This window comes from Bos indicus, chromosome 28, assembly GCF_029378745.1.
Source record: "Bos indicus isolate NIAB-ARS_2022 breed Sahiwal x Tharparkar chromosome 28, NIAB-ARS_B.indTharparkar_mat_pri_1.0, whole genome shotgun sequence".
Classification (NCBI taxonomy): Eukaryota; Metazoa; Chordata; class Mammalia; order Artiodactyla; family Bovidae; genus Bos; species Bos indicus.
This window is the reverse complement of record NC_091787.1, coordinates 43,506,594-43,527,820: the sequence shown is the minus strand read 5'-3', so window position 1 is coordinate 43,527,820 and position 21,227 is coordinate 43,506,594. Positions and strand designations below refer to the sequence as shown.

At 48.4% G+C, this 21,227-nt stretch overlaps 1 protein-coding gene across 10 annotated transcripts in view; it reads left to right on the top strand.

Annotated features, from left to right (window-relative positions):
- The first annotated feature begins 1,011 nt into the window (after positions 1 to 1,011).
- TMEM273 (transmembrane protein 273) overlaps positions 1,012 to 21,227 on the top strand; it is a 46,213-nt gene continuing 25,997 nt past the window's right edge. For 2 of the 10 annotated variants that reach the window (XR_011564676.1, XR_011564677.1), the window contains exon 1: positions 1,037 to 1,202. Coding sequence is in view for 5 of the 10 variants with exons in the window: in XM_070782254.1 (XP_070638355.1) it covers positions 1,160 to 1,202 (43 nt within the window). In the remaining 5 variants the exon portion in view is untranslated. The other 8 variants (XM_070782254.1, XM_070782253.1, XR_002180118.2 and 5 more) reach the window with 8 other exon arrangements.

Sequence of the window (21,227 nt, the reverse complement as noted above, 5' to 3'; positions counted from 1 at the left end):
GATCTGTGAACTTGCATGGGAAAAACTCCCATCTCTGTCCTCTAAGCTCTGATGGAAACTTAGCATTTCCTGCTAATGCACGTGCAGCCAGTAAGCCACAGTGCCGTTGCCACATAGGTGCTTTTATTACTAGTAGGAGCAGTGAATATGTCCACCCATATTTCAGTTGTTAGAGACATCTCTTAATATCACGGCATCAAGATTGTGGTAGTCATTTCACTTGATGCTACGCCTTGTTATTTACTGTGTGGGTAAGAAGCACATGCATTTCTGCATCACAAGTCTGTTTTCTAGGTATTTGGATACTTGTGTTTCAAAGTAACTGGTTTCTTTTAGAATCCTTGTGTGTGTGTGTGTGTGTGTGTGTGTGTGTGTGTGTGTGCGTGCGCGCGCGCGCGCGCGCATGTGCTAAATCACTCAGTCCTATCTGACTCTTTGTGATCCCATGGACTATAGCCCGCCGGGTTCCTCTGTCCATGGGATTCTCCAGGCAAGAATCCTGGAGTGGGTTGCCATTTTCTTCTCCAGGGGATCTCTCTGACCCAAGGATTGAACCCCTGTCTCTTTTGTCTCCTGCATTGGCAGGCAGGTTCTTTACCACTAGCGCCACCTGGGAAAGGATCCCTAAGTGCCTTATTTGGGGCACTTAAAAATGTTATTCTGGGAAGAAATCCACAGGCCTCTGGAACCTAAAGGAGTCTGTGGTCCTAAAACAGTGACTGGCCACGCTGTGGGCTTGGGGGTACTTTCTGTCCTTGCCTCAGGCTGGGGGGCTGGGGTTACTGCAGGAGTTGTACCTCCAGGCAGGCCAGCTTTGCCCACATCCCTCTCTGAGACTTACCAGCTGGGGTCTCTGGGGAAGAATCTGCATGCAGTCACACTTGTGTGGGGAATATCATAGGAGATAATACTGGGTAATGATCAGTACTGGTCCCCGGGTCCCTGCCCCCCTTACCCTAGATGCCCTCATTGCGGACCAGCTCCCTTTGGCTGCCTGCACTTGCTGGGATGGCAGGGCTGAGAGGCACTGAGCAGTGCTGGGCTGTGGCGGCAGCTTCCTTCCCCGTCTGTCACGTGGGACTGGGCTCCCGTTCCCCAGAGCTTTAGGTCACATAGCCCCCCTTTCTGCCCTTTAAGAAGCCCTGAGCAGAACGCCAACATGAGCTCTGCGGTCAGAATGCTGACAGTCCTCCTCCTCCTTGGTAAGTGGTGTGTGGAAAGGGGGCTCACGTTCCCCTTTCTTAGCTGGGGCAGGGGCGCTTCAGTGAGTCAGAAACTGGGGCTTGCTAGCCCACTGGGGCTCAGTCCCTCAAGAACGCATGTGTCCCTTTGGACAGATGGCTTTTCTCACTTTGATGGGACAGTGAGAAAAGCTTTTGGTCTGTTTCACTCCAGCTGCAGCTGACAAATGCTTCTGGGAGTGCAGAGGACAAGAAGTTTCCTGTGGCAGAAAAAGCTTTGGGGCTGCTGCTGCTGCTAAGTCGCTTCAGTCGTGTCCGACTCTGTGCAATCCCATAGATGGCAGCCCACCAGGCTCCCCCGTCCCTGGGATTCTCCAGGCAAGAGCACTGGAGTGGGGTGCCATTGCCTTCTCCAATGCATGAAAGTGAAAAGTGAAAGTGAAGTCGCTCAGTTGTGTCCGACTCTTAGCGACCCCATGGACTGCAGCCCACCAGGCTCCTCAGTCCCTGGGATTTTCCAGGCAAGAGGACTGGAGTGGGGTTGGGACCTAGACAAATAGCTTTAAACTGTGGCTCCACTGCTGACAAAACAGAGCTCCTTAGAGTCTCAGTTTCTGAACCAATAAAAGGGAGAATAATAATGTTTACCTTCTAGGATTGTGTGAAAATTAAGTTAAATTTAATTAAGTCAAATGAAAATAATTATGTAAAATGGGAAAATATAGATATGTAGATGCTTTTCTATTGTTAATGGTGAATCAGTCTTATTACGCAATAAAGCATGCTCTTATTTACTCAGAGGTATTTGTTTTCTAAAGTCGGTTTTAATCTTGTGATCAAAAGAGGAAAGAAGGGAGAGAGGCAGAGACTAATAGAAAAAGAGGGAGATGATATAGAGGGAGAAAAATCAGGCCAGAGAAACAGACAGGAAAAACCCAAAAGAGATAGTGATCAAGACAGGGTGATGGTTAGAAAAATGCATAGATAACAGAAAAGGTAAGAGTCTTGAGACTTTTTGCAAAATCCTCTTTAACGTCAACTGTTATTTCTTAAAAAGGCAATGGATGTCTGTCATCTACCCAAAGAAGCTCTTTGCCAAAACTTGCACTGAGTCAAGACTCAGGCAAGCAGTCTGTCTCAATTTAACGTTCTGTCTCTCGAGTAACAGCCTATATCCTGGACACGGGCAAAATTATTCTCATGGGCAGGACTTTGTCTAAAGCCTGCACTGAGCCCAGGAGAGAATAAAGTCCTTGGCCTCCAGGAGTGAGCACGTCAGACAGATGGCAGCCCGGCCTCTGCCGGTTTACACATGGGAATGGCACGAGAAACAACTGGTGGTGGTAGTGAAAGGACGGTGAAAGCCAGGCAGCCGGGACTAAGGGTGTGCAGGGCAGACCGTGCGAGGTGTGCCTGGCTAAAGCGACAGAAGGCAGTGCAAGTTTTCACCCTTGTTTCTGCTTTTGACTTACGTAGATACGCAAGCCTGGGAGGAAAAAGTTAAATTTAAGGAGCCTCTTGAAAAAAAGGTGCAAATTATATGAACAGGCAATTCACCGAAGAATGACAAATAGAAATAAACTTTTAAAATGCTCACACTCACAAGTAACAGAAGAAATAATAACGTCAAACATTTTGGAGTGCATCTGATAAGCTGCATAGTCATATATATCCTGCTCAATACTTTACATTAGCTCATTCTGTCCCCGTGACAACTCTGAAATTCGACCCCCTATTATCTGAGTTTTATGGATGAGGTTTGCATTGTGATACTTGGCCAAAGCATCACAACAATTTAGGGCTTTCAAACACCACTTGTAGAGAGAGCAGTGGTTAGCCTTTTGCGTCCAGCTCTAAACGCTCTGCATGTGAATCCTTGCTCTGCTCTTTACGAGCCCAGAGAGCATGCGTAGGATATTCCTCCTCACTCTGCTCAGGTTTCTCATCTGTAACTTGGGGATGAAGATAGTACCGACCCCACAGGTTGAGAGAATTCAATCTGTTATCATATTTAAAGCATGTAGCCAGTATCTAAGGTGAGGGGACCATTCGTTATTGAGTACCAGATTCTGTAATCACAATTTGGTAATTTGTAGCAAATGAACGGAAGAGCCTGCAGTCCATGGGGTCACTAAGAGTGGGACACGACTGAGCGACTTCACTTTCACTTTTCACTTTCATGCATTGGAGAAGGAAATGGCAACACACTCCAGTGCTCTTGCCTGGAGAATCCCAGGGACGGGGGAGCCTGGTGGGCTGCCGTCTATGGGGTCGCACAGAGTCGGACACGACTGAAGTGACTTAGCAGCAGCAGCAAAATGTAAGCTGTTCACAGCCTTCTACCCCAAAATTCCACTTCCAGGAGCTCATCCTAATAACCTAATAGGGTAAAAGCTCCCTAAAATATTTAGCAGGATGCTATTCAGCACGGCTGATCACAGCGAAAATCAGAAACTAATGATTACCAGTCGGAATCCGGCTAAATCAATTACGCTCTAAAATTTCCGATGAATCCCCTAAGTTTCAATGAAAGACTTACCTTTCTCAGAACTGATCTGGGTAGAAGAGAAGAGACAAAGTCATAGTTACAGAGCTCTAGTTATGTCGTCATATTTTGCACATGTTTTCTTACCTTTCCAAAAATTGACAGGAAGGAAATACAGCAAGTGGTTAAAAGTATCCTTCAACTCTTTTTAGGAAATAGGATTATAGGTCATCTTTCAGTTTCTGTGTTGGAAAATTTCATAATGTTTATATATATTCTTCATTCCAATAAGTACATTTCTATGAAGAGAAAAATAACTACCCACCTATTGAAAATTGTAAGACAAACGGCACTTTCCCTTTATGGACTGGTGAAAGTGGCCTAAGGATTATCTAGTGTAACCCATGAACAGATGGCTTGTGAAGGCAGGTGACCGGGCTGGTCATCCAGGGTATATGTGAGAACTGTGGACGAGAAGGCTGTTAGGGACACAGCGAGGCAGAGTGGCATCTCCACCTTGCCACCTCGGTGCCATCCGGGCTTGCCTGGGGCCAGGGAAGAGAGACCAGATCCACTGTTTCCCACACATGGAGTAGTTGGAGAGCTTTTGAAAAACCAGTCCTCAAATATTTTGAAACTATTCTTAAAACTTAGATCAAGGTGACAAACATTCATGGACACAACACCCTAAATTAACACATTGCAAAAAAAAGAAATTTTTTTAAGATATCCGTGTTTGAAAGGAGATGGGTAAATACACACATCCATCAGAGAAGCAGGGCGTCAGGGATGCCGTTGAGCCCTTTGTCGCCCTTGCTGACTCGTCTGCCTCCCTCTTGCCAGAGGAAGCAGCGCGCCTGCTTTGACTGTGCTTCCTTTCTGTGTTGTATTTGAGGTGTTAAAATGTTGACCTGAGTGCCCTCACCGCATGGGTAACATCTGTGTCATCTACCCATGCTGAGCCTGTGAATCAGGTGTCTTCACCTCAACTATCTCTATGAGTCTGTTGAAACACCACACAGTAATTTCGTTGTCCGCTCCAGTGCTGACCCAATTCAGGTTGTTGCTAATGTTTCTCATGACAGCTGTCGGTGCGGTGAGCCTTCTGGGTCCTGTCTCCTAGGGCCTGTGAGCAGTGTGCCCCTGAGGAGGCACGCCTGGAAAGGACTTCCTGTCATTTCTATGCGTGATTCTCCTCTTACCGGAGTTGCTCTCCACCAGCGAGGTCTGGATTATCTATCCTGCTACTGATTCAATAAAACTTGATATTGTCACATTTCTAAATTCTTTTTGCCAGAGTTGTGAAATATTACCTACAAGGGTTTAGGTTATACGTTTCTGATTGCTAGTGTGAAGAACCGTTTTCTGTGTACTTATCAGACAGGTTTCTTTTTCTCTTCTTGCTAGTTTAACTTGGTTACTGGTTTTTTATGTAATTTTTTTCTGGATATTAAGTTTTTGTTTATGCCATGCATTGCAAATATTCTCTCTTATTATTGCTTTTCTTGTCTTACTGCTTTTCTTTTATACTTGTGGTATTCTTTGCGGAAGTCTCTAAATGTGATACAGTCAAATTTATGTCTTTTCCTTTTTGTATGTTTTGTTTTTCTGTCTCGCCTAAGAAACCTTTTTTTTAAACTTTAAAAGTGGTTGAATGTTTCATGATTAGGTCTTTAATTTATCTGGAATTTCTTCTTGTGTAAGGGCTAATTTTAGTTTTTTTCTTCATGGAATATTAATTGCCCTATCATCTATTTAATCATCTTTCCTTTTTCTCCTACTTTTCAATACTTCTGTCCTCATCTAATACGTGTCTGAGCTCTTCATGAGCAGCATCATTACACCCACTTTGCAGATGAGGAAACTGAGAAATAGAGCATGATTGCTAGTTTACCAGAGGGCAAGGGAAGCGAGGACGCTGGGGTTCACGCGGGAGTGTTTCGATGCCCAAAGACTATGTTTTGGGCCCATCAGTCAAGAATAGAAAATGGATCATCAGGCAAAAACCAACAAGACTTTTCAAACTATCCTTTCAATTTTTTATTTAAAAAATAATATCAAACCTAAGAAGAGTTGCAGGAATAAGACTAGTACAAAAAGAGTTGTACGATTTGCTGATTTCTTTAACAAATTACCTCGCTTGCTTTACCAGACGCCCTCTCTCTTTCTCTCTGTAGGTAGGGAGAACGCATGATGAAGCAAACGTGGTTATGTGTAGATCTGCATTTATAATCTCTAGTGATCTTTATGTAGATAATAGCTATGTTTTTATGAAACAGAAAATATCTATTACATATAGTAGATATATTTATACATATACATATGTACAGAGAGAGATGCATTTTTTTCCTGAGCCACTTGAGATTAACTTGTATACATCACTTTAAAAAAACCCTAAATACATTAATGTGTATTTTTTAAAACTGAAAATATGGTTCAGTGGTAAAGAATCCTCCTGCCAATGCAGGAGATGAAGGAGATGAGGGTTCAATCTCTGGGTCAGGAAGATCCCCTGGAGTATGAAATGGCAACTCACTCTTATATACTTGCCTGAAAAATTCCATAGACAGAGGAGCCTCGTGGGCTACAATAGTCCATGGGGTCGCAGAGAGTCAGACACACACACTGAGCAACTGAGCATGCACAATCTCTCACAGAACTACAGTCACAGGACGGTTATCAATTCAGGAAAGTTAGCACTGACAAAATTTTTCATGTAATCTATCATAGACCAATATTTCGGGGGACCTCACAGTGATCTTTGCAGCTTTTACTGTGTCTCAGGCAAGAAGTCAGTGGCGAGGATCTGGTGGTGTGTTTGGTCGCCACGTCTCTTTAACCTTCTTTAATCTGTAACATGTCCACAAATTTTGTTCACCGTTTATGATACTGATGTTTGAGGGTTTCTGTCCCCTTTTTTTCATAGAACATGCCTCAATTGGGAATTTGTCTGATATCCCAATGATCAGATTCCAGGGATCCATTCCCCATCAGAAAACTCTGTAACTGATCTTGTGTCCTTAGAGTTTCACATTGGGAAGTGTAGGACAGCTTCCTGAGAGAGGCTGATGTACTTTTGACATAATGATAAAAGACTTACAACCAGGTTTTGGATAATAGTTGTCACAATTCTAAATAAAATTTGCCACTTAACTACCAAACAATCAATATTTTAAAATTTTGTTAAAATATTGCCCTAAGAAGAGCTATTGAAAATATCCAGTGAAATTTCTAGGCATTTTATTAGAGGTTTGCACCTTCCTTTCTAGAAAGCTGCTGTATAAAATATTCCTGTAGACTCTAACTCCCATCCAAATGTCAGCCATCTGTCTTCGTTTTAATTCTGTTGGAAAGTACCTGCTGAAATCTATGTATTATTATAATCATGATAATAAAAGAAATACAATATCACTTTAATTATGTTCCAGTGCCTAAAACATTCTTCACTGGAGGAGGCAGAGTTATTGAAGAGAGCAGAAGCTATTCTCCCCCCTTAATTTATAATGAAAAGATGGCAAAGGCCGGGGTAGAGAATTAAATTCGTTTTTATCTTACAAGTCAAAGTCATCACTTTATGCCTTGGCTCTTACTCCCTGAGATCTTTGTAAAAATCTTTCCTGACAGCTTTTCCCCTGTTCCAGATTCTTGCCAAGACAATGCTTCAGAATCACGTGGTGTGTGCGTTCCAGTGAGAAAGACTTCCTGCTGTATTAGTTCTCTTTGACTATGTAACAAATGATCATAAATATAACAAAAGAAAACATGAGCTAGAGTCTTTCTCAAGTCAGCAGAGGGTAAAGGAAGGGGCTGAGACCCCAGGAAGGCAAGGAGAAATTTCCTGGTACAGTAAGAATTCTCTGTGATTTTTATCCATTTTCTAATTTGACTGCTTTTTTTTTTTTTTTTTAACTGTAGAATCTTAAGAGTTCTTAGTATATTTGGGGTTGGAGTTCTTTGTCAAATATGTGATCTGCAAGTACTTTCTCTCAGCTTGTCTCTTCATCCTCGTCACAGGGTCTTTTATAAAACAAAGCTAGTTAATTGTAACTGCCTAATTTACTGGTTTTTTTCCTTAATGTATCATGATTTTGATAGCTGAGTTTTCACCAAGCTCTAAATCTCAAAAATTTTATCTTACATTTTCTTTTAAAAGTTATATAGTTTTATATTTTATGTTTAAATCTATGATCCATTTTGAATTCGTTTGAGAATTTAAGTCAAGGTAATTTTTTCTTTTTCTTCCTTTCTGTCTTTCTTCTCTGCTCTTCTTTCTTTCCCCTCCCTCCCTGCCTCCCTCTCTCCCTCTTTTGGATACCCAGTTGCTCCAGCACCATTGGTTGACATAAAGGTTGTCCCTCTATTGAATTGATTTTGCTTGCTCCTCAAGAATCTGTTGGTCGTCCTTGTGTGAAATATTTCTGTGCTATCTTCTCTTTTCCGCTGATGTATGTGTCTGTTGCTCCGCCAGTGCCACGCAGTAAGTGTACACCTTCCAGAATGGGAGTCTGATCATTCTTACTTTACTCTTCCTTTTCAAAAAAAATTTTAGCAAGTATAGTTCCTTTACCTTTCTATGTAAATATCAGAATAATCTTATCTATATCAACCAAAATCTTTCTGGAATTTTGATAGAAATTACATTTAATCTATAGATCAATTTGAGGAGTCTGGCATCTTTATTATGTTGAGTTTTTCATGAAGTCAGTATGTATTACTAATTATTTAGGATGCTTTTAACTTTCTCTCAGCATTATGGAATGTTTAACATATTAAACATTGTATATATATTACCAGACTTGCACCTGAGTGTTTTTGTGAGTGATTATAAATTGTACGGTATTTAAATTTCCTCTTTCTATGTGTAGCTGTTAGTATATAGAAGTATAATTGATTTGCGCATGTCCATCTTTTCTCCTGCCCCCTTGCTGAATTGACTTATTAGTTCTAGGATTTAATTTTTAGATCTTCCTACATAGACCATTGCCATTTCCTTCTCCAGAATATCATCTGCAGGGACAGTTAATTTTTTTCTGAAAAGTATGCCTTATATTTCCTTTTCTTGCTTTATTAGATTGGCAGGGACTTCTAGTAGTATGTTAACAGGCATATTCTCTATCTTAATGGAGAAATATCTCGTGTTTCACCATTAAGTATTCAATATAATATTAGCTGTAGGGATTGGGGTAGATATTCTTTATCAAGTTGAGGGAATTTTCCTCTCTTCTTAGTTTCTGAGAGTTTTTATCATGAATGGATGTAGAATTTTGTCAAATGCTTTTCCTGCATCACTTTATATAGTCAGGCAATTTTTTGTTCACTAGCTTGTAATTATGGTGGATTACACTGATGGATTTTTGAATATCGAACCAGGCTTGCATCTCTAAATAGACTCCATATGTTCATGATGTATAATTCTTTTATCTTGTTGAATTCTATTTGATAATATTTTGAATCTATATTCATGAGGGATACTGATTTGAAGTTTTCTTTTTTTTATATTTAATTTTGTCTGGTTTTAATGTCATAGTAATGCTGGCTTCATAAAATCAATTAGGAAGTGTTTCCTTTCCATTTTCTGGACGGAACTGTGCAGAATTGATGTGAATATTTTCTTCAAACATTTGCTGGAATTCTCTCATGAAATTGGTCTTGCATATTTCTGGGAATTTGTAGATTATGAATTTACTTTCCTTAATAGGTACAAGGCTATTCATCCTATTTCATTTGGTTGAGTTGTGATATTTGTACTTTTTGAGGATTTGGTTCATTTTATCCAAGTCATCAGGATTTTACGTGTAGAGTTTTTCATGGTATTCTCTTATTAACCTTCTGAGGTCTGAAAGATCTATATGACTCTGTTTCATTTCTGCTCTTGGTAATTGGTATATTCTCTCTTTTTTCCTTTGTCAGTCTTGCTAGAGGTTTGTCAGTTTGATTGATCTTTTCAAAGAACCAGGGTTTTGTTTTGATGATTTTCTCTACTCTTTTGTTTCCAGTCTCTCAGACACACGTCCCTGACCCTAGAGATTCCTGAAGGGAAGGGCCCTGTGAGGTGAAGGCAGGAGGAGCGACCTCAGCAGAGTGTCTGTCCAGAGGAGTATTCCCCTGTTCCTTGCACCCTGGGTGGGAGCCACAGCTGAGAGGCTCAGAGCTGTTGCTGACCTGGCTAACACACTGATCAGCAGACTTCTTCACTTGCTCTCAAATTAAAGCATGCACGCTTCCTCTGTAAAGTCATGTAAGCATCTCTGTCACACCCAGACCCTCATTTATCCACCAGAATTGCTTGAACTGCTCCTTTTATTAAATTTGATTCCATTAAATAAGCGGCTAATGGTTCTCAGTAAGATGAACTGGGCTTGCGCTCTCCCTGTTGTCTGAATGAAGCAGATGAGCAGCTGGGGGAGTTTTTGCCTGGAACCTGACTGCACCCACCTCAGAGACCTGTGCAAATCTTTGGACCATGTCATCAAGGAGTTGATGTCCAGGTTTTGAGGTGAAGGACCTAGAACTGGACCCATGGGCTATACCAAGGGACTGGAACACATGGACATCAGGGCTATCTGTTATGTTAACCAAATAGTGATTTTCACCTGACTCTGCCAGCACACAAAAAGTACATGATTTCAGGCCCCAACCTGAAGGAGCTGACAGTCCATGGAGAGGGCAGTTGCAGTGTGTTAAGTTAAGTGCTGAGATGAAGGAGCAGGAAGGGAACAGAGAGGAGACCTTGAACCAAGCTAGAGTATCCAGGAAGGCTTCCTGGAAGAGGAGTTTTCCTGAGAGCAATTTGATTATACCTCTGCCTGACTAAAATCCTTCAGCAGCTTCCTGCTGTTGCCAGGACTGACAAGCATTTATGTGGTCACTGGGCCTCCCTAGCCCATCATGTGGCCCATCCCAGGGCTCCTGCTCCCCAACTCCAAGAATATCCACCAAGTTCCTGTCCAGTCTCCTGTCCAGTCTCGTACTGCCTCTGTTGTGTGAGATATGTGCCAACCCCCGCCCCCTCCAACCCCAGGACCCCAGAGATGCTCTCTCCCAGTGCTGTTTCCATGCCTGTTTGGTATCTTGCTCCCTGCTGCACTGTCACCTCGGTCAGGTCAGGGATCCAATCTTGCCAGCCACCGCTCAGCTCATGCCCAGCAGCTGCACTTGTTTGAGTTGGTCAGTGCATGAAGTAGAAGCTTGGCTTCCAGGAGCCACTCTGCAGGAACCGTGAGCAGGGACAGAGCTGGTTGGCCTGAGGGGACTGCGGGAAGGCAGTGTGGGCTGGAGAGGAGTGTGAGCTGCAGCCAGGGATGATGGAGGGGTTAGCTGGGGGAGGAAACAGGTCTTACCCTGAGGGCATTTTAACAGCCCTGGAAGAAGAGCCACCCCACTGCCTCCCCGAGCAGTGTAGCAGGTAAGTTAGTAGTAAGGAGACCACCTAGGAGAGAGTACAGGCTGGATGTGTCTAGGGCCTCACCAGCAGGGTCTGTGCTGGCGTCTGAGGCCTCGTTACACACTCACACCAGCTTTCCCACTGCGCGTGGCCTGAGGTCAGGGTTTGGCCCAGGTGCCTTGTCTGTCACAGCTTGTACTGCAGAAGACGATGTAGGACCAACTGGCTTGAGGCTGTGTGGAGATAGCCCTGGGCAGCTAAGCTGATCCAGAGAAGGTTCTGGAGATGCTCAGAGAGGGCCCCTGAGGCGACCCTGGGGTACGAAGAACAGAGACCCACCTTACAGAGCTGTAGGTGAGCCCTTGTCCCTGAGCCACACATGACACATTAAGAACCTGTGCTCAGCCTGGAGCCACAGCCTGCAGTGTGCGCTGGCCTGAGACTCTGAGGAGCCTGGCTGGCTCGGGTTCAAATCCCAGGGCACTCTTCTCCAGCCATGTGACACAACACGGCATTCACCTCCTGGGACTTCCCTGTAAAAGGAGGACTGTGGTCCCCAAGAGAGACTCCTGCCCCTACTTGGCTTTAGAGCTCCCCCCCCACCCGCCCCCAAAATCACACACACATACAAATGCAATTTTTCTTTTTTTGGTTGTGTTCGAAAATCCTTGAAAGTTCCAGAACTGGGTCAGCACAGAGACGTAAGGGAGGGACCTGTCTGAGTGTGCTGGACAGTGGAGTGTGAGGGGACTGGGACCACAGCTTGGTGGGGAGCTGTGAACTACAGACTGAGGGCAGGCTGCTGCTTTTATTTCAATGGTCGCGGGCGTTCCTATGTAGATCCAACTCCCGGGTAGCTCCACTTCCTCCCTCTGCTTGGTGGCCAGTGTGGGACCATGTCTTAATGCTGCCCAAGAGTCCAATGGGAAGAGCAGGGTGTTGGTTGGTGTGAGGCCCTTGGGGGCGTCAGACTGAGCCAGGCTCCATCCTGAATCCTGGGGATCTGGTCTTTCCAGGAGGTCCAAGTCAAGCCTGATATCCCCCTGCTCTGTTCAGAAGACCTTGGCAGCCCTTGGGGCCATAGACAGGGCTGAGCTTTCCTTTCCAGAAGGTGACCCCTGGACAGTGGACCGCGGGGCCATGCTGGAGGAAGTGGGCTGAGCCCTGTGTGTGGCTTGATCTCTAATCTTTAAACATTTAGATTTGTGGTGTGCCCTGGTTTCTGCAAATGTTAGAAGCAGCCTTTAAAAAGATAACTATGGTGGAAATGCCTGACACAGACCTTGGCACACAGTACGGCCCAATGATGGCCACAGACGGCTCGGAGTTGCCAAGCTCCCTGGACTTTCATTGACTGGGTGTGGCTGTTTCCTCTGCAGCTTCATGGCCCCTTCCCTGAGGGCTAAGCCAGCTGTCATCCCACAGCCCCGCCCCCTGGGCACATGCCCCCTTCCGCCAAGTCCCCGAGGACTCCAGAGCGAAGCTTCCCAGAGACTGAAGCGCACACTATGAATATTGCATGAATAATAATAACCCCACCACTTAGCGGTTATGCAACGCTTTCCTCTTCCACAATACTTTACCATCATTAATTAGTTATTCTGCACTGCTTCCAGCCTCCCCTGCTCTCTCTGCAAAGGCGGCCCTGAGATGGCTCCTGAAGACAGGCTTTCTCTGGTCTGAAGCCCCTGTGTTGAGTGGGTGGGCCGTCCCCCACCTGGGACCCCGCAGTCTCTCAGAGGCAACAGCAGGGACCTGAGACCTTGAGGGGGAGGGCCTTCTCCTTTCTGATCTGAGTGCCTCTCCAGAGCCCCTCCTGATATGTTCTGTCCCCGCCTGTCCTGCAGCCCTCTGGAAAGCTGAGGCCGTGTCAAGCAGTGGCCAAGTGCCCGTGGAGGATGGTTCCTGCCCACACTTCAGTCTACACCACCCACCTGTGAGGGGAGCCTTGCAGTCACAGTCCTTGTGTGGCCAGGCAGGCTTCCTGTGGTCAGCCCCACTGCACAGGGCCCACTGAGCTGGGAGCCATGAGGGGCCCATGGCCATTGGCTGAGCAGAGGCAGAAAGGGGACACAGATGTTCTGGTTCCAAGCATCACACCTTCCCATCCACCATGGAGGCATAGGTAGGTTTCATGTCCCCCCTCAGAGACATTCAAAGACGGAGCAATCCCAACCACTGGTGAGTGTAGAATTGACTGGGTGTTCCAACTAGGGGTCTTCTGACCCAGGCTTTCCTGGACATCACTGCCCACCCCACCAGGACAGCCTCAAGCTCCTCCCAGCTTCCAAGCACCTCTGACCCCCTTGAGGATTCAGCAGGTCTTTTGCTGGGTATGATAGCATTTATGCATCGCCAGTCCTCACTGAGCGTGGCTGGAACTCCCTGTGGCCTCCTACCCCTTCGGGAGCACTCTGAGGGCCTGGAGCACCCTTGCTTCCACCTTGGGCCAGAGCCGGCTCCCTGCCTCCAGCCCCTCCATTAGCCTGGAAAGGTATTGATCAGTTGGCTTCTGCAGCTGAGTGTTTTAATCCCAGTGTGTGAATCTTTAAGAATTAATTAGCAAAGATTGCTCAGGAAAAACAAAGTGGGCGCAAGTTTTGATACCGTCTGGTCACCCACATTAATGTTTTCCTCTTAATTATGAGGCTATTTCTGGAAGCTGGAGGCATTTCCCCTCATGTTCTATTGCCTCAGATGGGCTCCTCCATCCTTCTGGTGGCCTTCCGTGGCCTCCTGCTTCCGGGTCCTGCCCAGCTGCCTGTCCCATCCGCGTCCTCTGGGAAGCACTCAGAGCCTCAGTTTGCCCAGGCCCCTTGCGGCTCTGACCCACGGAGCCACTTTCTGATTCCCAAGGCCTCATCCTGCTTTTCCTTTTGTTTTTGAACGTGCTCACTTCTGGGGCCTTCACGGATGCCCCAGGCTGGCTCAGGTCCCCTTACTCCTCCTGGATGCTAACAGCTGTATGCTTCTCTGCGTTGGGAAGAACCCTCTGCATGGAATTCCTTACTCACTGCCCATCTCCCAGGAGTCAGGGGCCACTGCAGTCCAGGGCTGGGAGGTCCTGACCTGGGTTTGGGAGCGAAAGGTCTGTCTGGTTCAGTGTGCTCTTGCCCTGAATGGGGATCCCTGGAAACGAAGGAGGCGTGCCCAGTCTCCATGGCCCATCGTGGAACCATCTTTGCTTTGTTCTAGATCCTCTGCATGCCTTCTGTTTTCCATCTCTCAGACCTGTGCAGCTTTGCAGGTTTGAGTTCCACCCAAAGTCTAGGTGCTTTCACGGGAAGAAAGGAATGCCCACAGCTATGGGATAGGAATGACAATGCCCTGTTTACTTGAAGTTTGGCAGCTGCGGCCTCTTTACTGAGACGGGAAAAGGGTATTGAAGAAGAGCAATTTCAAGGTGGTTTCTAGGTTTGTGAGCCAGGAGCCCGAGGTTAAGTCACAGAATGTCAGAGGAAGGCCGTAGATCCCAGCGCAATGCCAGCAGCCACTGGGAACAGGGGCCGCTGCATAACCCAGACCAACTCACAGTTCTCTGGCATCCTGCTCAGGAGAGGACTAGAGCCTCCCTCCTGTTAGGGTTTCACATGTCTAATTTCTAGCATTTAACAGCCCCGGGGAGGGGCAAAAGGGCCAGGGCCATTGACCTGGATTTTTCTGAGAAGAAGACCCATCTGTGAGCTCTGAGGAGGGACAGGATTGCCAGCGCCCACAGTCCCCAAACCAGCCCAATTAGAGAAATGTGCCCTGAATCCTACTGGGACCCCAGGGTCAGCTTCCATTGCAGGAAGGTTTGGGACAGATGGATGAAAGAAAGCTGTCTGAGTGAGTCCATTCTATGTGTCAGGGCCCATGTTCAGGTGAGAAGAGTGAGGTCCAGGCTCTTTTCATGACGTGAAGCATACTGAGAGCATCCCACTCGCTCCGCACGTCCACTCCCTTTCTAATCCTCCCTCCTCGTGGGATCTGGCTGTGTGGCGCTTGGACCAGGGCCTCAGGTGTGTCCACAGCAACAGCAGCCACGTGTCCCATCTGTGTTCACACACGGCCCACAGGTGTTCCTGGCCTCAGAGTCACAGGAGCAATGCTGTTACATGATCTACTGCTCTGTGGCTGAACTTCACTTCCTCCTGAGCCCTTATTATATCACTTAGTGCTGTAAACTTGATCTTATCACACAAGCCACTTCTGGTTTAACAGTAATTTCGGGGAATCTTTCCTGTCAGTTCAAGATTCTCCCCTTTCACCTTCTTCTTGCACCTCCCTGGAGGAGAAACTAAGCTCCGAGGAGTCTCACATATCATCCTGGGCCTGGGGAGGAACTGGGGCTAGGAAGTGTGTCCTTCGTGCCCTAGAACATTCTGCAGGACAGTACAGACAGGGCAGGGGCAGATATTGATAAGGTTGCAGGGGGATCCTGAGCCAGCAGAGAGCAGGGGACTTCCAGAGGAGGTGGCTTTGTGCTATGTCTTGGAGGATAAGTAAGAGCTTCCCATGGAGACGAGGAAGGTATTGCATCAGACGGCGGATGTGCAAAGGCCCAGAGGCACACAGCTTTGCTTAGTTGGTGGGTCATAGTTGGGTTTATCTGAGGCTGTGCTGTGAGCTCCTGGTTCACAGCCAGCACTCTCTGCTGTGTGAAGGACCTGCCACCTAAGTCATCAGGACGCTTGCAGGTGACACTTACTTAGCTCAGGTTAGACTATAAGATAAAAGAGGTGTTTCCTTACTGAGCTGGCTGAGAAGTCAAGAAGAGGTGCTTCAGGCACAGCTGGATTCAGGGGCTCAAAACCTGTCTTAGGTTTGGTCTTAGCCTGACCTTCCTGGTGGCTCAGTCAGTAAGAGTCTGCCTGCAATGCAGGAGACCAGAGTTCAGTCCCTGGGTTGGGAAGATCCCCTGGAGAAGGAAATGGAAGCCCCCTGTGCCTGGGAAATCCCATGGACAGAAGACCCTGGGGGGCTGTACAGTCCATGGCGTCGCAAGAGTCGAACACGACTTAACGACTAAACCTAAACTTGCTGCTGCTGCTGCTGCTGAGTCGCTTCAGTCGCGTCCGACTCTGTGCGACCCCATGGACTGCAGCCCACCAGGCTCCCCGTCCCTGGGATTCTCCAGGCAAGAACACTGGAGTGGGCTGCCATTGCCTTCTCTGAACCCAAACCTAGCATGACCCTAGTCAGTGGGGATTTCAGCCTCAACAGGTTCCCTCTAGCCTGTGGGTCTCCCGCAACCCCACAGTTACCAATTTCTGAAGACATTCTTCTTTCTCAATATTTTCCACAAAGTCCCTGAGTTGAGTCTTACTGGCCTGAGTGGGATCACCCCTTGACCAGTCATTGCTGACTGGAAGATGTCATACCTGGCTAATCAGGATGGTTCACACATCCATCCTGGGACCAGCCTCAAGGGGATCAAGGGGAGGTGTTTCCCGAAAAGAAAACCAAGGTGCTGCCTGCAGCCAAAGGCCCAGGAAAGGGGGGCCACGGCAAGTGTTCACCCCACACACCCCTGTTCAGACTTCCTCCAGCTCCCGGGGACGCGGGTTTGCAGGAAGGTGCTGAACATCTCCCGCAGCACTCTGATCTTCTCTTGTGTCAGTCTTGTCTGTCCATCACTGTGTGAGCTCCTTCGTGGGGCACCAGGGTCTTTTGTCCAAGAGCACTTGGATGCCCCTGGTCACCAGGGCCATGCAGAGCACACCAAAGATACTTCATTCCCATGTGTACTTCGTTAGGAGAGGATAGATGTCTTTTCTAGTTATCTGAGACCCCCTCCTTGAGCTGAGAACACTGGAATTTATGTGATCTAAAGTTAGGAGCCATTCTGTAATATTTAAGTTTCAGATGAAAATGGCCAGGCATCAGTTGACAAACACTTAGGGCAGCCTCTCCCTATTTTTAGTCCAGATACTTATAGAACGACATCTGCGTGCATGCACGCCCACTGCCCCACAACTGGAAACACACAGCCCGATTCTGCCCAAATAAGGGTGGTGAAGAGGGCCCGCTCCCAGGAAGGGTGGACCCGACAGGTGTGGGCAGCTCGGGAGGTCTGGCTGATGGGGCTGGGCTCTCAGGGTCAGATTCCAGCTGAGATGGGGCAGGCCACCCCGTGCCTTCCACTCACTCCCTGGAGCAGCCTTGCCTCCGTCTTCCTCTGAGGCTAACCTCCCAGTCCTGGAGGAGGGGGACCCAGGGAGCTCCAGGCTTCGGGACTGTTTACTATTGCAGGAGATTCCTTCCTGTTGGGAAACCACTTGCAGAGAGCAGATTGTGCTCTGCAGAGGGGCAGTGCTGCAGAGAGGGGGCGGGGCACTGGCTGTTTTGCAGGGAGGGCTGGGGTGTCAGGTCTCTGTCAGTTGCCTGTCCAAAGGGGGCCTGGGAGGAAGAGCCACTCTAGACTCAGAGCTGTAATGGTGTCTTAGTACATCTTAGAAAAAAGCACCATCTTCTGGGCAGGCATAGCCTGAGGTGAGTGGTTTGGAGAATGCCGGGGTGCAGGGCTGGACCTCAGCGTGCATGGGGACCGTGTGGGTAGAGGCCCTGGAACCCCAGCAGGCCCATCTACAGGCAGCACCCTACTCTCTGCTCTGCTGCTGTTTAGTCCCTAAGTCGTGTCCGACTCTGCACACCAGCAAAAGCTGTGCCCCAGGACCTGGGCGCCTGCACTCTGCACCTGGCTCAGTATAGACAGTCCTAGTGTAGTGGTGACGGTCAAGCCAGATTTGGGCAGCACTGTGCCTGCCAATGCAAGAGACACCAAGACGGGGGTTCAACCCCTGGTCAGGAAGATCCCCTGGAGGAGGGCGTGGCAACCCACTCCAGTATTCTTGCCTGGAGAATCCCAAGGACAGAGGAGCCTGGCAGGCTACAGTCCATAGGGTTGCAAGGAGTTGGACACGACTGAAGCGACTTAGCATGTATACACGCATGTGCCTACTACAGCCATGTGAATCTATCAGTCAGAGGGTCCCTGCGTGCCCCCTGGACACCAGCCTTGGTTCAGTCAGCCCCTGCTCAACCCCCTTGAACTATCCCCAGGTTTTGACTGTTTTCTGGGTACTAAGCTGCCAATTCATGTTTGCATGTGAGAACCCAGAGAATTTCAGTAAATAAAATGTGGTGTGGCTTCCTCTTGTGTCTCTGACAGACCTGAGCAGGAGCAGTCAGGCGGCCTCTGGCTGTGCTCGCAGACCAGCAATCCATCCTCCAGCTACAGGGAAATCGTCCCTGGGGGCTTGCAGGGGTCTACAGCGCGGGAGGTGATGATCTCGGCAGGAGGCGGGGGTGCGGGTGGCCGATGTAAGTGTGGTTCTGACAGGTCCTCATCAAGGGCTCTTAGCTTGCAAGGCCGAGATGCTGAGCACAGGAGGGCGGCTTGGAGGATTTCCCTCCCCCAGGAGGGAAAAGGCTGCCGCCAAGTGGCTGTCTGGATGGCTAGCAGGAATTACCGAGATGGGAGATGGCTGATGGAGTGCACAGCGTGGCCAACTCTTGGGGTTTGGCACCTGCAGCTGTCTGATCTGCAGCCCCAGGGAGGGCACTCACTCAGTCTCTGACCTTGGACTTCACTCAGTCCCTGAGGCCCAGGGAACCTGTTTGGGGTCAGGGACTAGGACCAGCCTCCTGTCTTGGGGTGGACCCAGGAGAGAGCATGGAGGGAGGGGTCTGAGGAGCCTGAGCCTGTGGGGGTGAGAGTGGGAGCTGAGCTGAGCCAGGGACCCCTGCCTGGGAGGGGCAGGAAGAGTGGAGCATTCCGGAGGACGCATTTGCTGGGCAGCCTGATGAAGACTGGGGGCCTGGTGCTGCTGGGAAGGCCAGGGCCAGGCTTTTTGGACAGCAGACACACTCTCTCTCTCTTCCCTTCTCGCCTGCTCGGCAGCCTGAGCTTCTCTGGCAGAGCGTCTGTATGTCCCTCCGTCTCTGTGTGTCCTTGCCTCTCTCTGATTCTTTCCACCTTTCCGCGCTTTCTGACCTATGTCCTTTCTTCTTTCCCTGTTCAAGTTTCATTTCAGGCTCATATAAGGATTTTATGCTGTGTGATGGTCATGCAGAGCCATGGCCACGGGGAGAAGACCCCTGAGGAGGACCCAGGAGAAGTGTCTGTGTCTGAGCGGGCAGGCGGAGAGGCTGGCCCTCAGTGGCCCTGGCCCCACTCTCTGACGCCTGCCTTCCCTGTCCCTTGTCTTCTGTCCAGTAAAGGCCGCGTGGGGCAGACTGCTGTTGGAAAGGCCCCCTTGTGAGCGTGCAGCACACATGTCAGGGTTTCCAGCATCAGCCCAGAAGCCGGTTCTGTTCAGTGACTCTAGCAGCCTAGCCCTACCATGTGTGAAACACAAGGCTTTGTCCAATCCCCGGAAAGGTTTTCAACCTGGCTAGAGTGGCGGGATTAATGTGAAGAATAAATGCAGAGAAACAAGGAAGCTCAGTGGGGACGTCAAAGAACTGATAGAACCAGGGTCATATTGTGTTCTGTGGTGTCTGTGGTATGTGAGTGAGTGGATGGGCCCCATGTGGGCCCATCAGTAACAGAAGTCACTGGATTTCCAAGAAGACTAGTGACTAGAACAAGGCTGTGTCCTTTTGCCTCAGAGTCTTCCAGCTTTTTCATCACCAGGTGAGGCCATCAGAAGTCTATTACAATGGCCCCTTCCCCACCAGGGCACTCAGCGAATAAATCCTCCGTGGAGCGTCTGCCCAACCCCTGGCAGCACTGAGCGTGGTCACATGCACGTCTTGTCACTTTGGTGACCGAGTAGCCACCGTTTGCCCTCCATGAGGTCAGGACTCAGGAGGTGGACTTCTCTTGGAGCTAAGCTGGGGAAGATGTGGTCCCTCTCAATGAAGTCAGCGGCTCCCTTTTAGGACCAACAGGGACTTCTGCCTTGCCTGGAAATTTGAGCCTAAGAATCAAGTTTGGGTCTCACCACTCACCTGCCCGTGTCTCAGCCCTCCAGTCCTCGGTCCTGATGGTCTTGGCATCATTCTGTCAGTTAGCTGCCTGGGATTTGAGTTCTCAAGGCATCACGGGGCTTTGGGTTAAGGTGGCACGGCTGCTGCTTTCCACTTGTCGTTGGCACTTGGGCACACCCTCAAGTCCTCAGCGCTGGATTCCTCATTCCTCAAAAGGCGGGGACGACAGCGCCTGTCTCACAGAGCTCTTGCTCTGATTATTGAATGTATTAATTAATGCAGGTGCTGCCCCCAATGTCTGCCTCAGAGTAAGTGGCCAGTTAACGTACACTTTCCTTTACAAGGCCCGTGGGTCCATCTTAGCTCTTCTAGAGCCCATCTTCAGGGACCAAGGTCAGCTTGGGAGTCACATCTCCTATCTTAAGGTTTCAAGTCTAGGCTAGAAGAGTGAGCGCCCCTGCAGCATGCTCTGTTACCATCATTCACTCATTCATCAGATGTCTGTTAATGCCTCCCGTGGCCCAGACACTGTGTCAAATGCTGGGGATACAGCACTCCACAGGGCACCACTCAGCCTAGCGGGAAGACCAGCCAGAAGACCCGTCAGTGGGTGAATAGCTGAGAAGCTCTGGGGGCAGTACCAGGCACACAGCAATGCTATGTAATGTTCTTAAATAAATGGTGTGGTCAGTTACAAGGGGTAGGTACAGCCGCTGTGGAGCACCCAGAGGGGCAGCTAAGCCAGGTGTGGGGTGTCAGGAGAAAGTAACACAGAACCAAGATGAGGTAAAGAGGAATAGGGGAGAAGACAGAGCTGGGCAAAGGATGTGGGTCAAGGGCAGCTGGTCCCGGCCTGGGTAGGAGCTGGAATCAGGCAGTCTGGCCAGAGTGAGAGGGTTCTTGGGAGTGAAGAAGAGACTAGAGAGGCAGGCGGGGATCCCAGTGTGGGCCTTAGAAACCATGTTAAAGAGCTGGTTTAACTTACAGCTAAAATATCCTGTTAACCTAAAAAAAAAGATCTTTTATAAAACGAATGAAATAAAAAGGTCTTCTAACGGGATTAGAAGGATCTGGGTTAACTGAGCTCAGCGCACTCTTACTCCTGCTTTGGCAGAGGTTCTGACCTCCCAGCACAGCTCCCGGACACTGTAGCGACCAGGAACCACCTCTGTCGCTCCAGAGTGTGGTGGCCAAGCAGGAGGTTTCCTGTGGCAGACTTCCCCAGACCTATTGGAGTGGACGGCTGGGGACAGGGCTTTGG